Here is a 12,472-nt window from a genome sequence, read left to right as displayed (position 1 = left end):
TGTTACCACATCTTATGGTAGGAAATTCCACATGCTAATTATGTATTGTCTGATACAGGTGCTTTCTTTTGTCTTGTCTAAATGGCCTACACATTTTTTGTTCAAAGCTTTTCTATTGAAACTTGCCTCTTCTTGTTAAATCCCTTTTGCTGATTCTGCTGTGATTGCCCTTTGCCTTGACTTTGCCTTCCCTTTCCTCACTTCAGTTCTTTCATCTCTATTCAACATCCAGCAGCAAAGTACCATATCCAGCACAAGTGTTTTGCCTTTACCTTTAGGGCTCTCCAGGGCTTTCCTTCCCCTCGTTTGGCTTAAGTCCTTACTGTGCACACACCACTACAGGGAATCCCAAGTAGTGCATGTGACTGTCTTTGTGTGTCTTCATCCACTCTGTCCCCAAATTCCTCCATTTTCCCTCTTGTTGAAATCCAGGTTCTAAACCTGTCCCTTTGCGTTTGTGACTCTGTTAGGTGCCATGCCCACTGATGGCACTATTATAAACAGTTGAGGGCGACCTTACCTAGGCAGCAGAAGAGCTCTCCTCCCAATCCCATAAGCTGCTGCTGCTGCTGACCCAGCCTCAGCATGACAGAGCCTCTTTGCTTCCAGGGCTCTCCCAGAATGTCACTCATGATGGCTTGAAAGCGCATTCTGATCTTTGCCCCAGCTACTTGTTGTTATAATAATTTTAAGATCATATATATATATATATATATATATATATATATATATATATATATGATTAATGTTCATAACTGTATATATAAACCACATGTCTGAAACTTCACAGAAAAAAGTCCTGAACAAATTGACCTCAAATATTTCTCTGCAAGCTCAAAGTGGGAAACCTCCCCATTGTCTCTTTCCTCACCAATCCTGTCTTAAGGGCACATTTAGGATATGAATAGGGTGAGAGTCTGTGACCTGGCTCAGGAACTAAGTATTTATCATTACAAAAGACTGGCCAGGCTCCTCAGGTAATCCAGACAATTGACCATTAACAGGTAACCTGCCAGGCAGGATAAAAACAATGCACTCAGATTTCTGCTGTAGACCGCCTTTTTCTGTGATGTATCTACTGTATGTTGTTTCTCGGGCGGGGAATTAAAAATTTCTATATACAGTAAGAGCTTGCACACCTTTGTTCTGGGTCTCCCCCCCCTTCCTGTGTGTGTGTGGGGGGGGGACACCCTGTTGCAACAGCTTTTTAATAAAGATCAGACTTAACTAGCCGCCTTGCTTTTCACTAGAATTCTGGTCTGATCTCTGTAATTTTACCAGCCAGTAAGGGCTTTCAATTGTGCTCTGCCGGAGGTCCAGGCTCCCTCCCTGAGAAGGACCCCTTTTAACTCATATAACAATTTTGTGACTCTGGTGGGACTCTGGTTTTACCAGGAATTTGGGGCTGCTGGGGGGTAAGGAAGCCCAGCGTGCTCCCAGCCAGTTTGCAGGGAGGGCATCCAGTCCTCAGCGGACCAAAATTCCTGGCTTTAATTGGGAGTCCCAGCGGGACCAACCAGAGAAAGCAATGCTGATCTTGCCAGCAGAAAAGTGGAAGTTTTGCATCAGAGCAGGTTTTCTTCAATTGGGATCCCGGGACAACAGACAAGCGAGCTCACAAAGTGAGTATAAAGGGTTCTGGACATGGGGAGTGGGCTACTGACCGCAGCAACTAAAAATCTTTTCCCTAGCCCTTTCTACTTTTATTGTGGACTTAACCAACTCCCCGGCTACAGTCCTTACGCTTTAAAAACTGTGTTTAAAGGGTACCAAACCCAGCTCACTCCTACCAACCTGTGCAAGGAGGCTGAGCGGGCTGTCTTTCTTCTATTAATTGGGTAAGATGCCCCAAGAATTGGCTCCAGCTGACCTTGATAGCCAACTCTGTTTCCTTTCCCCTTCCTGTCCAGGCAAAGCTGCACCTGCAGGGCTACAATCCGAAAGGAAGTGACTGTCTCACGTCAGAAAGCAACGTCGCCTTTTCTGTTTCACAATTCTATCCAGACATTACTTCCTTGGCATTGCATTCACAAGCGACTGTCTTTGTGTGTCTTCATCCACTCTGTCCCCAAATTCCTCCATATTCCCTCTTGTTGAAATCCAGGTACTAAACCTGTCCCTTTGCGTTTGTGACTCTGTTAGGTGCCATGCCCACCGATGGCACTATTATAAACAGTTGAGGGTGACTTTACCCAGGCAGCAGAACAGCTCTCCTCCCAATGCCATAAGCTGCTGCTGCTGCTGCTGCTGCTGCTGCTGCTGCTGACCCAGCCTCCGCATGAAAGAGCCTCTTTGCTTCCAGGGCTCTCCTAGAATGTCACTCATGATTGCTTGAAAGCACATTCTGATCTTTGCCCCAGCTACTTGTCGTCTTGAGTTTTTCCTGACATCAGTCTGCCCAAGAGATTGGCAAGAGGATGCTGCTGCTGGAAAGGCGGGGTCCCTTCAGAGCTCTTGTAAGGGCCCCTCTCTGGCCTTTGGACTGGGGCTGGGAGAGGCTTCTCTTAATCTTACTTTATCATGTGCCTTTCAGGAACCTGCCATGTTTAATATGACTGTTGCCATAGCAACAGCTACTTGCTGATACCATGGTGTGCCGTGTATCTGGGTATTCCACAGTGCCCCCCTCTTTCCCTGTCAACAATAGCAAAGGAGCCCTCTCCCCATTTCGTCAGAGGCCTGTTGTGCTGCACTACTGTCTGTGGGGCAAGGGCAATTATGAGAGGGATGTTGTACACCAGCTGACCAGTGACCAGTGATTGGGGTTTGGGGTGAGGTTGTGAAGATCAAAGGTTGCTGCTGTAGTTATGATTGGGGATGGTGTGTTGCCTTCCCTATGCTCAGTACTGACTTATCCCCCAGCTTTTAGTGTTGTGGCTGATTCACTCTTCGCAGGACTGTGTTGATTTGGCAGAATCATCACAGGGGCTGAAGGCAGTAAAAAGCTCTTTTCTTTCTTCCCTTCCATCATTCATCTGTCTTTCCTCCCCAGTTGCATTCTGGTGCTGTTTCTCTCCCTACTTGCATCTTCTCCTCTCCCCATTGTGTGTCTCTCTCTCCCTTCCACTGTCATTCGGTCATCCTCACCCCCCCCCCAACCCTGTCTCATTCCCCATCTCGGATGAAGGTAATGAAAATAATCGGCCTTCATTAATTCTGAGCCCTGTGAGATGATAGCCATTTGGAGCCATGTTTGCCAATTAGATGGTCTAAATTAGAAGTGACCTTGGTATAGTGCCATCGCTTTGCCTCTCTGAGCCTAATGAAGCTTTTCTCTCTAGCACACACACTCCTGCCCGCTCTCCCTCTCATTCTTTGTAATGGAAATTGCCTCCTTTGTCTGGCTCTGGAACCTCGTCTTGTACAACTCCCCCCTCCCCCATTGCACGGACAGAGGAGATGTTAATGTGTCTTCTCAGTCAGACTCTTGCTGGAGGTTTCATTTTCGACCAATTAGATTCCAGCCGTTGTAGGGGGCAGGGAGTGCCTGAACTGACAATGGTGTCTGATACAAGAAGATAGTAGAGGAATGGGCTTCATTCCTCTCTTTCTTCATTCCTCTCACTACCTAGGGTAGTGTCTCTTTTCAGAGAAGGCATAGGGGAACACCTGGGCTGGGTACCGGCTGACATTTGGGATCTTGAATGCTTGGTTGCAGTGCTCAGGCCCACACTAGTAGCTTAATCTGCAGGGCATTGTCAAGTAGAAGGGGCAGGTGGACATGTCACAGTGCTGCAATCTGTAGTGCAAAAGTGCACACTGGTTTGCTTTCCACCAACTTGGCTCCCTCCAGGCATAAATCCCTTGATGCCACTGGTGAGCAAAACAAGCTTAAGCCAGCTTTGGTCACCTCTTCTGAGCAGAACTGGTGTTCCTTGTTAAAAGGATCTGTAGCTCTCCACCCATGACTGCTGCTTACTGAGGAGCGTGTCCTTGAGGGAGCTGAAATGACACCTGGGGTGTTGCTCAAGTCACTTCGTGACAGGGCCCTTTGGTCCTTGGGGCATCCCTCCCCATCTCAGCCTCCTGCCTTTAACTACTTGGGGTGGGGGGGTGGGCAGTATGCCACTAGAGAAAGGGAATGAGTTAAGCACACCTAAGGTGGGAAGGAAGGAAGAACTGGTTGGCTTGCAGCAGCAGATTGAAATGCAGAGGAGCACGTGAGGTTGATGATTATATTTCAGGGAGAGTTAATTGACGGAAGGTGAAGGCAGACAAAGAATTGCTGCTTACTGCCTTCTTGAATCCCAATCAGGAATTATGATTAAAGACGCGGCAAGACAACAGACGCTTGATGAATTGGTGTCTCTCTCTCTCTCTTTCTCCCTCTCTCTCTCCCCCCCCCTTTTGGTTTTGCCGTCATTCACACTTGATTGACTTCAACCTTTCAAGTGCAAAAGCCTCTCTTTCCATTATTATTCGTAGCCATCTCAGTTTTTCTAATTAAAGTGTATGAAAACAATTACTGATCCTTCGTACTGAGTCTGGTAGTGGGGGTGGCTACCATCCTAGTTTTGTGGGGAAAACCATGATTTGCTGTAATAATGTGCAGCTTAGGTTAGATAACATTATTCTTTTTCTACTCCGCTGGGCCTTTCCCCCACACTTTCTTTTGAATTATTTTCATAATTTCTGTAGAGGAAGAGAAAGTGCCTGTCCTGTTGATAGTGCTAAGAGTGGCACTTGTTGTTCCTTCCTGCTGTCTTTCCTTTTCCCAATTCCTTCATCTCTCAAATCCGACCCTCGGGGCTACTCTGAGCCCCTTCTTTCCATAAGGGATGGTACATTGGTACAGCCTTGAAAATAGACAGGAATGCTGGAGGGGACTTGTGCCTCCTGGTTCATCTCCCTCCAGAGACAGGATTTGTTCATTCCTGTATGGCCTTTACATGGTGTGTAGCCAGGATCCCTGGAAAAAGCCCTCTGTGCAGCTTTCCAGGTCCCCTGAATCCAGGCCTCCTCCTTCTCATTGGGCATTTGCTTATGTGAATTTGCCATGGGTATTACTGGTCAGTGGATACTGGTGGTGCCCTTCAGTGGTTGTCAATGCCAAATAGGCGGAACAATTACAACAGGAATATACAGAAACCAGTTTGAGGGAGAGCATATTGGCCTTTAGGGCAATTGTACTTGAGACAAAAAAAAACCCAAACACTGAAGAGAAGGATTAGAGCTGTTTCCTTTCTACAAAAAGTAAAAATTATAGGAGAGTAGCTGCCTTGCTGTGTAGCAGGAGAAGAATGAAAAGTGGGGTGTCTCTATGTAACCTGTGCTACATAGCCCAAGTCAGAGCCCAGAGGCATCAGCCAGTCTTTGTAAGAGACAGAGCACAGCACTTGCTTTTTCACAAAAAAGGGAAAAGTCTTCCCCTGGATCAGCTTTGTGTCCATCGTTTATTTTGCATTCAAGCAAACAAGCAGTTTCTTGTTCCCAATAGTTTCATAATCATTTTTCTGAATTGTGTGTGTTTGGAGGGGGACGGAGTGTGTTTCATAAAGTAAGACAAGAATGGGCTTTTGCATTCAGGTCAAAGATGAAAAAAGTTGGGATGATAGAAAAACAAAGACACTTTACAGATGAGGAAAAACTAACCTGATGTATGAAATGATTTAATATAAGGTCAAAAGACAAAAAGAGACAATATGTATGTTTCTACTTTGAAAACAAGTAGATACATATTGTCTGTTTTAAAATTGTCTTTATACTTTATATTAAATAATTTCATACATCAGCTTTGTTTCTGCTCACTTGTAAAGGTTCAGGACACCGGCCATCTTCCCATAATTATTTTTCCAACTAGGTGCCTGTAGGAACTTGAAGCATCCTTGGGAGTAGGCAGCAGCCATCCCTTGCTCATTGCCACCTTTTAGTTTGCTGCTGCCTCTCAACATGGAGGATCCAGCCACCATGGACAGAAATACAGACACACCCCACTCATGAATTCATTTAATCCTTTTTTAAAAGCCTTCAAAGCAAGCAGACATCGCTACATCGTGAGGCTGTGAATTCTTTCAGCTCAGTAGGTGTTCTTTGAAGAAATACTTCATTGGTGTCAGTTTTGGACCTATTGCCAATCAACTTGAGTGTATGACCCAGATTTCTAGATTTGGGGGGGGGGGAAGGTTCCCCACCATGTCATTCATAACCCCTATCATGCCACTCGTGATCAGTCATCTTCCCCCCAAAAAAATAAAAAGTTGAACGTTTTCGCAGCCTTTCCTTAAAGAGACACTGCTTCTCTGAGCCCATGATATTATTATGTATTTTATAATTGATATCTTGTAAGAAAGGCGAGATATGAATATACTGAATGGTAATCATCATCATCTATTGGAGTCACCCTTTTCCAGGCCTATAATATTAATATGAGCCAGGTGCTTTGAGTGTACTGGTTAAAAAAAAACAACCTTTAAGCAAGTCTACAAAGACATATAATTTTATTATGTTCATTTGTTTTGTTGTTTTGTTTTAAAAAGCTCTAAGGTTTTACCTATATTTTATTAATTTTGTTATCTTCTACTTTTAAAGTCTGTTTTATTGCTATTTTTATTGACTTCATTCCACTTTTATGTAAATCACTTGGAGATTGTTTTTATTAAGCAGTATAATTTTTTGCTAAATGAAATAAATACTAAATGTAATTGGACAGGGGAGAACTTTACATAGTGACTTTAAATATGGTTGCAGCACATATTTATTTAATGGCATAATGGTGCCCATTATTTTGTTTTGCAAGCCCATATATAATGATTCGTAACTCTGGATCTGCTTATTCCCATCACCGCTGCAGCCTACAGAACTGTGGTTTGAGTGAGCAAAATGGCTGCTGTCCATTCTGGTAACGTTTGCTTTTGAGTGCCCTCTTGTATCTGTGCACTGATGCTGCCGGCTCAGGCCCAGCAAAGACACTGCTGTTCGCCCAAACAACCGGAGATGGCTGCTGCTAGAAATTAGCACAGCTTCCCTTTTGCAGAGGTGCATCATCAGAAGGCAACCATTGTGGCCATCCCAGCTTTGAACTCAACTTCGTCATCGGCATGCGAAAGCCAATATTTTCAAGAGTACATGGTGATCTTTGCATGCCTGTGTAGGTACCCACATTTGCCCCTAACGTAGACCCTCTTTTATCATCAATTATGGGTGCCTATTCAGTGCATTGTATTCTTTTCAGCCATAACAAATGTGGATGGCTGTGTGTTTTCCTCAACGCTGACCTTCTGACCTTTGCTATCAAGAGATCTTGCTTGTTCTTTGAGCCCAAGTGAAGAGGAGGGCTGTGCTGCTGCTGCTGCTTTTTCTGTTGAAGTGCAGAAAGGGAGGCTGAAGCTTCTTCTTTTCCTGCCAAAGACAATCTGCTGTCCCTTCCATTTATCTTTCTCCTGCCTCCCTTGACACATCTCTCTTTCATTTTCTAGCTCCTCCTTTTTTGGTATTAAGCCATTTTGAAAATAGTGCTACTACAGCCCTTCCTGATATAAAACTGCAGTGAGGTTTCCAATATGTGGTTTAATTAAGAGCTTCCTTACTTTTTCAACCAGTTAAGGTGGGCCTTTCAACATACCTACCCAATCAGTTGTGTAAGAACTTTCACAGCTATGACAAAACATTATCAATGATCAAAGACTGAGCTGAGCATAAAGGAAAATATTAATATTACTATTCTTTGAAAACATGCCCCTAATTATGTCCAGAATGTAACAGTGGGAATGTTTTAGGCTAATTTAAACACCAGACTGTGTAGGGGCTCAAGACTGACAACATGTTAAAAGTTTTAAAGACATCTTTGCCTGTCTCCTTCTCTTTTGGGCAACTACAGGTGACAACCCCAGAGGTTATGATGCCTAGCAGTATGTTTCTTCCAGCTGCAACACCAGATCGAGATGGGAACACCAGCACGGATGAGTCAACCAAGCAGCCTGGTCAGTACCGACTTTAATTGTTCAGTTGGAGGCACTTTTTCCTCAGGGTTTTCAGATGCTCCAGAGTCTAGAAGCGAGTCCTGGAATATTTGAGCTCTTTTGCACCTTCTGTTTGGGACTCTGAGTGGGTGATGATACTGAGGCATTAGGACCCCAAGACACAGTCTGTTTGGCAGCAGTGGCGAGTCTTTCTGTGCTCTACAGGCCCCAATTGAGTTTATTATTATTGTTATTGTTAATAATAATAATAATAATAATAATAATAATAATAATAATAATACCCCGCCCATCTGGCTGGGTTTCCCCAGCCACTCTGGGCGGCTTCCAACAGAATATTAAAATACAATAATTATTAAACATTAAAAGCTTCCCTAAAAAGGGCTGCATTCAGATGTCTTCTAAAAGGGCTGCATTTTAGATGTCTTCTAAAAGTTTTTTTCTCTTTGACATCTGGTGGGAGGGCGTTCCACAGGGTGGGTGCCACTACCAAGAAGGCCCTCTGCCTGGTTCCCTGTAACTTGGATTCTCACAGCGAGGGAACCGCCAGAAGGCCCTCAGCCACTGGACCTCAGTGTCCGGGCAGAAGGATGGGGGTGGAGATGCTCCTTCAAGTATACTGGACCGAGGCTGTTTAGGGCTTTTAAAGGTCAGCACCAACACTTTGAATTGTGCTCGGAAACATAACCGGTGTTATGTGGTCTCGGTGGCTGCTCCCAGTCACCAGTCTAGCTGCCGCATTCTGGATTAGTTGTAGTTTCTGGATCACCTTCAAAAGTAGCCCCACATAGAGCGCATTGCAGTAGTCCAAGCGAGAGATAACTAGAGCATGCATCACTCTGGCGAGACAGTCTGCGGGCAGGTAGGGTCTCAGCCTGCGTACCAGATGGAGCTGATAGACAGCTGCCCTGGACACAGAATTGACCTGCGCCTCCATGGACAGCTGTGAGTCCAAAATGACTCCCAGGCTGCGCCTGCGGTCTTTCAGTTACCCCATTCAGGACCAGGGAGTCCTCCACACCCGCCCGCCTCCTGTCCCCCACAAACAGTACTTCTGTCTTGTCAGGATTCAACCTCAAGGCACTCACACAAGACCTTCACCGTCTTCACTGGTTCTGATCTGAAATAGAGGTAGAGCCGGGTATCATCCGCATACTGATGAACACCCAGCCCAAACCCCCTGATGATCTCTCCCAGCAGCTGCATGTAGATACTGAAAAGCATGGGGGAGAGGACAGAACCCTGAGGCACCCCACAAGTGAGAGCCCAGGGGTCTGAACACTCATCCCCCACCACCACTTTCTGAACACGGCCAAGGAGGGAGGAGCGGAGCCACTGTATGACAGTGCCCCCAGCTCCCAACCCCTCTAGACGGTCCACCAGTTTCTGGTGCTTGAGCCAAAGGTAGGCGGAACTCTGTGAGTCTGGTGCATGACCAAGGGTGTATCAGTGTCATATTTAGGGTGGTGCAGGTGGTTCCCCTGCACAGGGCATCAAGCCTAGGGGGTGCAAAATCGAGAAGTTCCATTTGGGAGCACCAAATTTTGGCCTTGTACAGAACACTATATTATGAAAGATTAGCAAAGTTCGCCTCTGGGTGTATGTTGGGAGGGGAGCTTTTAGTGCATTGAGATCTCCATCATCTAACCAGGAACATATTTGTGTTTTCACACATACAATGAAAAATGACCTGGAATGCCCTTCTTGCTCTCCTTCTCCCTCATGCCCCTTCCCTGCAGTCTTAATTGCAGTATGGTTGACATATCACTAGGTGTTACATTGTGTTAGTTTGGTGCCATGCATTATAAAACACTGTTGGAGAAGCACCATATATTCATAGTGTGTGCATAAAGGCAGCAGAAGTGGGTGAGGCCTGAGCTTTGAGTGGGAAGAGAGAGATTCATGTGGAGGCAGAGCCAAGACAGGATAGCATGAAGGAGAGTACTGTATCTTTTTATTCTGGTGAGAAAGGTAGGAGAAGCTTGGGATGTCAGCCTCTTGGCCAGATGCTCACCCTTGATCCAATTGAGAAGAGTCTAGTGAGAGGTCCCAATATGTCCAGATGAATGGCCTTTCAGCTGATTCCCTGGTGGCCCGCTGGAATGCGGAGTTAACCAGCGCTATTGACTGTCTGGCTCCGAAGCGCCCTCTCAGATTGCATGGAGCCCGGACAGCCCCGTGGTTTTCCCCGGCGCTGAGGGCGATGAAACAGTCATTGAGACGGCTAGAGCGCCGGTGGCGGAAAACTCATTTTGAATCAGACCGGACACGGGCTAGAGCTCAACTTTGAGCCTACCAAGTGGCAATGGCGACGGCGAAGAGGACCTTCTTCACCGTCTCCATCGCATCTGCAGAAAACAGCAGCAGGAGACTCTTCCAGGTGGTTCGCAATTTAGCGGAACCACCTGCTCCATCCGGGCCCAGTACGGGCCACATGATCTCCTGCAATGATTTTGCAAAGTTTTTTGCAGATAAAGTCGCTCAGATTCGGGAAGAGGTAGACTCCATCGTGGGAGCAGGGCCGGGGCGGGGGAGTGCTAGAGTCCTGTCTAGTCAAGTTTTGTGGGATCAATTTCAATCTGTTACCTCCGAGGATGTGGACAGGCTGCTTGGACGAGTGAAACCAACCACCTGTCTCCTTGATCCTTGCCCATCCTGGCTTATAAAAGCTAGCCGGGAAGGGCTGGGCGATGGGCTTCGCGGGTTGGTAAATGCTTCTCTCCATGAGGGAGCCTTCCCAGACCCACTGAAAGAGGCGGTTATTAAACCGCTTCTTAAAAAACCATCTTTAGATCCGGCCAATATGGCCAACTATCGCCCAGTCTCAAATCTTCCATTCTTGGGCAAGAAGCGGACCATTTGGATCCCTTCCAGTCAGGATTCAGGCCTCATCATGGGACTGAAACTGCCTTGGTCGCACTGGTCGATGATCTCCGGCGGGCTAGGGACAAAGGTGAGAGCTGTTTCCTTATTCTGCTGGATCTCTCAGCGGCTTTTGACACCATCGACCATAACATCCTTCTGGACCATCTAGAGGGCTTGGGAGCTGGGGGCACTGTCATGCAGTGGTTCCGCTCCTTCCTCCTGGACCGTGTTCAGAAAGTGGTGGTGGGGGGGATGAGTGTTCAGACCCCTGGGCTCTCACTTGTGGGGTGCCTCAGGGTTCTGTCCTCTCCCCCATGCTTTTTAACATCTATATGCAGCCGCTGGGAGAGATCATCAGGGGGTTTGGGCTGGGTGTCCATCAGTATGCTGATGATACCCAGCTCTACCTCTCTTTTAAATCAGAACCAGTGAAGGCGGTGAAGGTCCTGTGTGAGTGTCTGGAGGCGGTTGGAGCATGGATGGCGGCTAACAGATTGAGATTGAATCCTGACAAGACAGAAGTACTGTTTGTGGGGGACAGGAGGCGGGCGGGTGTGGAGGACTCCCTGGTCCTGAATGGGGTAACTGTGCCCCTGAAAGACCAGGTGTGCAGCCTGGGAGTCATTTTAGACTCACAGCTGTCCATGGAGGCACAGGTCAACTCTGTGTCCAGGGCAGCTGTTTATCAGCTCCATCTGGTACGCAGGCTGAGTCCCTACCTGCCCACTGACTGTCTCTCCAGAGTGGTGCATGCTCTAGTTATCTCTCGCTTGGACTACTGCAATGCGCTCTACGTGGGGCTACCTTTGAAGGTGACCCGGAAACTACAACTAATCCAGAATGCAGCAGCTAGACTGGTGACTGGGAGCGGCCGCCGAGACCACATAATACCGGTCCTGAAAGACCTACATTGGCTCCCAGTACGTTTCCGAGCACAATTCAAAGTGTTGGTGTTGACCTTTAAAACCCTAAACGGCCTCGGTCCGGTATACCTGAAGGAGCGTCTCCACCCCCATCGTTCTGCCCGGACACTGAGGTCCAGCTCCGAGGGCCTTCTGGCGGTTCCCTCGCTACGAGAAGCCAAGTTATAGGGAACCAGGCAGAGGGCCTTCTCGGTAGTGGCACCCACCCTGTGGAATGCCCTCCCACTAGAGGTCAAAGAGAACAACAATTACCAGACCTTTAGAAGGCATCTCAAGGCAGCCCTGTTTAGGGAAGCTTTTAATGTCTGATGGATTTCTGTATTTTAGTGTTTTGTTGGAAGCCGCCCAGAGTGGCTGGGGGAACCCGGCCAGATGGGCGGGGTATAAATAATAAATTGTAGCAATGGTTAGATCCAACAATGAGACATAAGACAAGGCTGAGTTCCAAAAAGACCAACCCCAGGCAGAGCTTGGTGGTCTGTATTTATTAGCAGCAGCTTTGACAGGTAAACATTAACTCACGATGTAACTTCCAGCCAATCACAGAGCAAACCTCATGCATAAACATGTACAGGTACAGGTCACTTCCTGCCAACACCCTAACTTCTCCACCATAGAGGAAGTGGCTAGTGGCACATCTCTCACATTCCATACCTGTCACATGTCCCTCTCATCAAACATCCCCCTCCTCTCAGTCTTGTGATCCTCAGTAACTTTCCAAACTCCCCATAAGGATTCATTGTGCTCTTCTCACCTCAGCATGACCCA

General features: G+C 46.9%; 1 protein-coding gene across 15 annotated transcripts in view; it reads left to right on the top strand.

Moving 5' to 3' along the window:
• Window positions 1-12,472, top strand: part of ZFHX3 (zinc finger homeobox 3) — a 169,377-nt gene that overhangs the window by 135,819 nt on the left and 21,086 nt on the right. For all 15 annotated transcript variants that reach the window (XM_035118697.3, XM_060276018.2, XM_088672002.1 and 12 more), the window contains one exon: window positions 7,817-7,919. In XM_035118697.3, the coding sequence (XP_034974588.3) occupies window positions 7,817-7,919 (103 nt within the window). The remainder of the gene's footprint in view (window positions 1-7,816; window positions 7,920-12,472) is intronic.

The sequence above is a fragment of the Zootoca vivipara genome, chromosome 6, assembly GCF_965207765.1.
Source record: "Zootoca vivipara chromosome 6, rZooViv2.hap1.1, whole genome shotgun sequence".
Lineage (NCBI taxonomy): Eukaryota > Metazoa > Chordata > Lepidosauria > Squamata > Lacertidae > Zootoca > Zootoca vivipara.
Note: the sequence above shows the minus strand (reverse complement) of the source record. Positions and strands in the feature narration are given on the sequence as shown.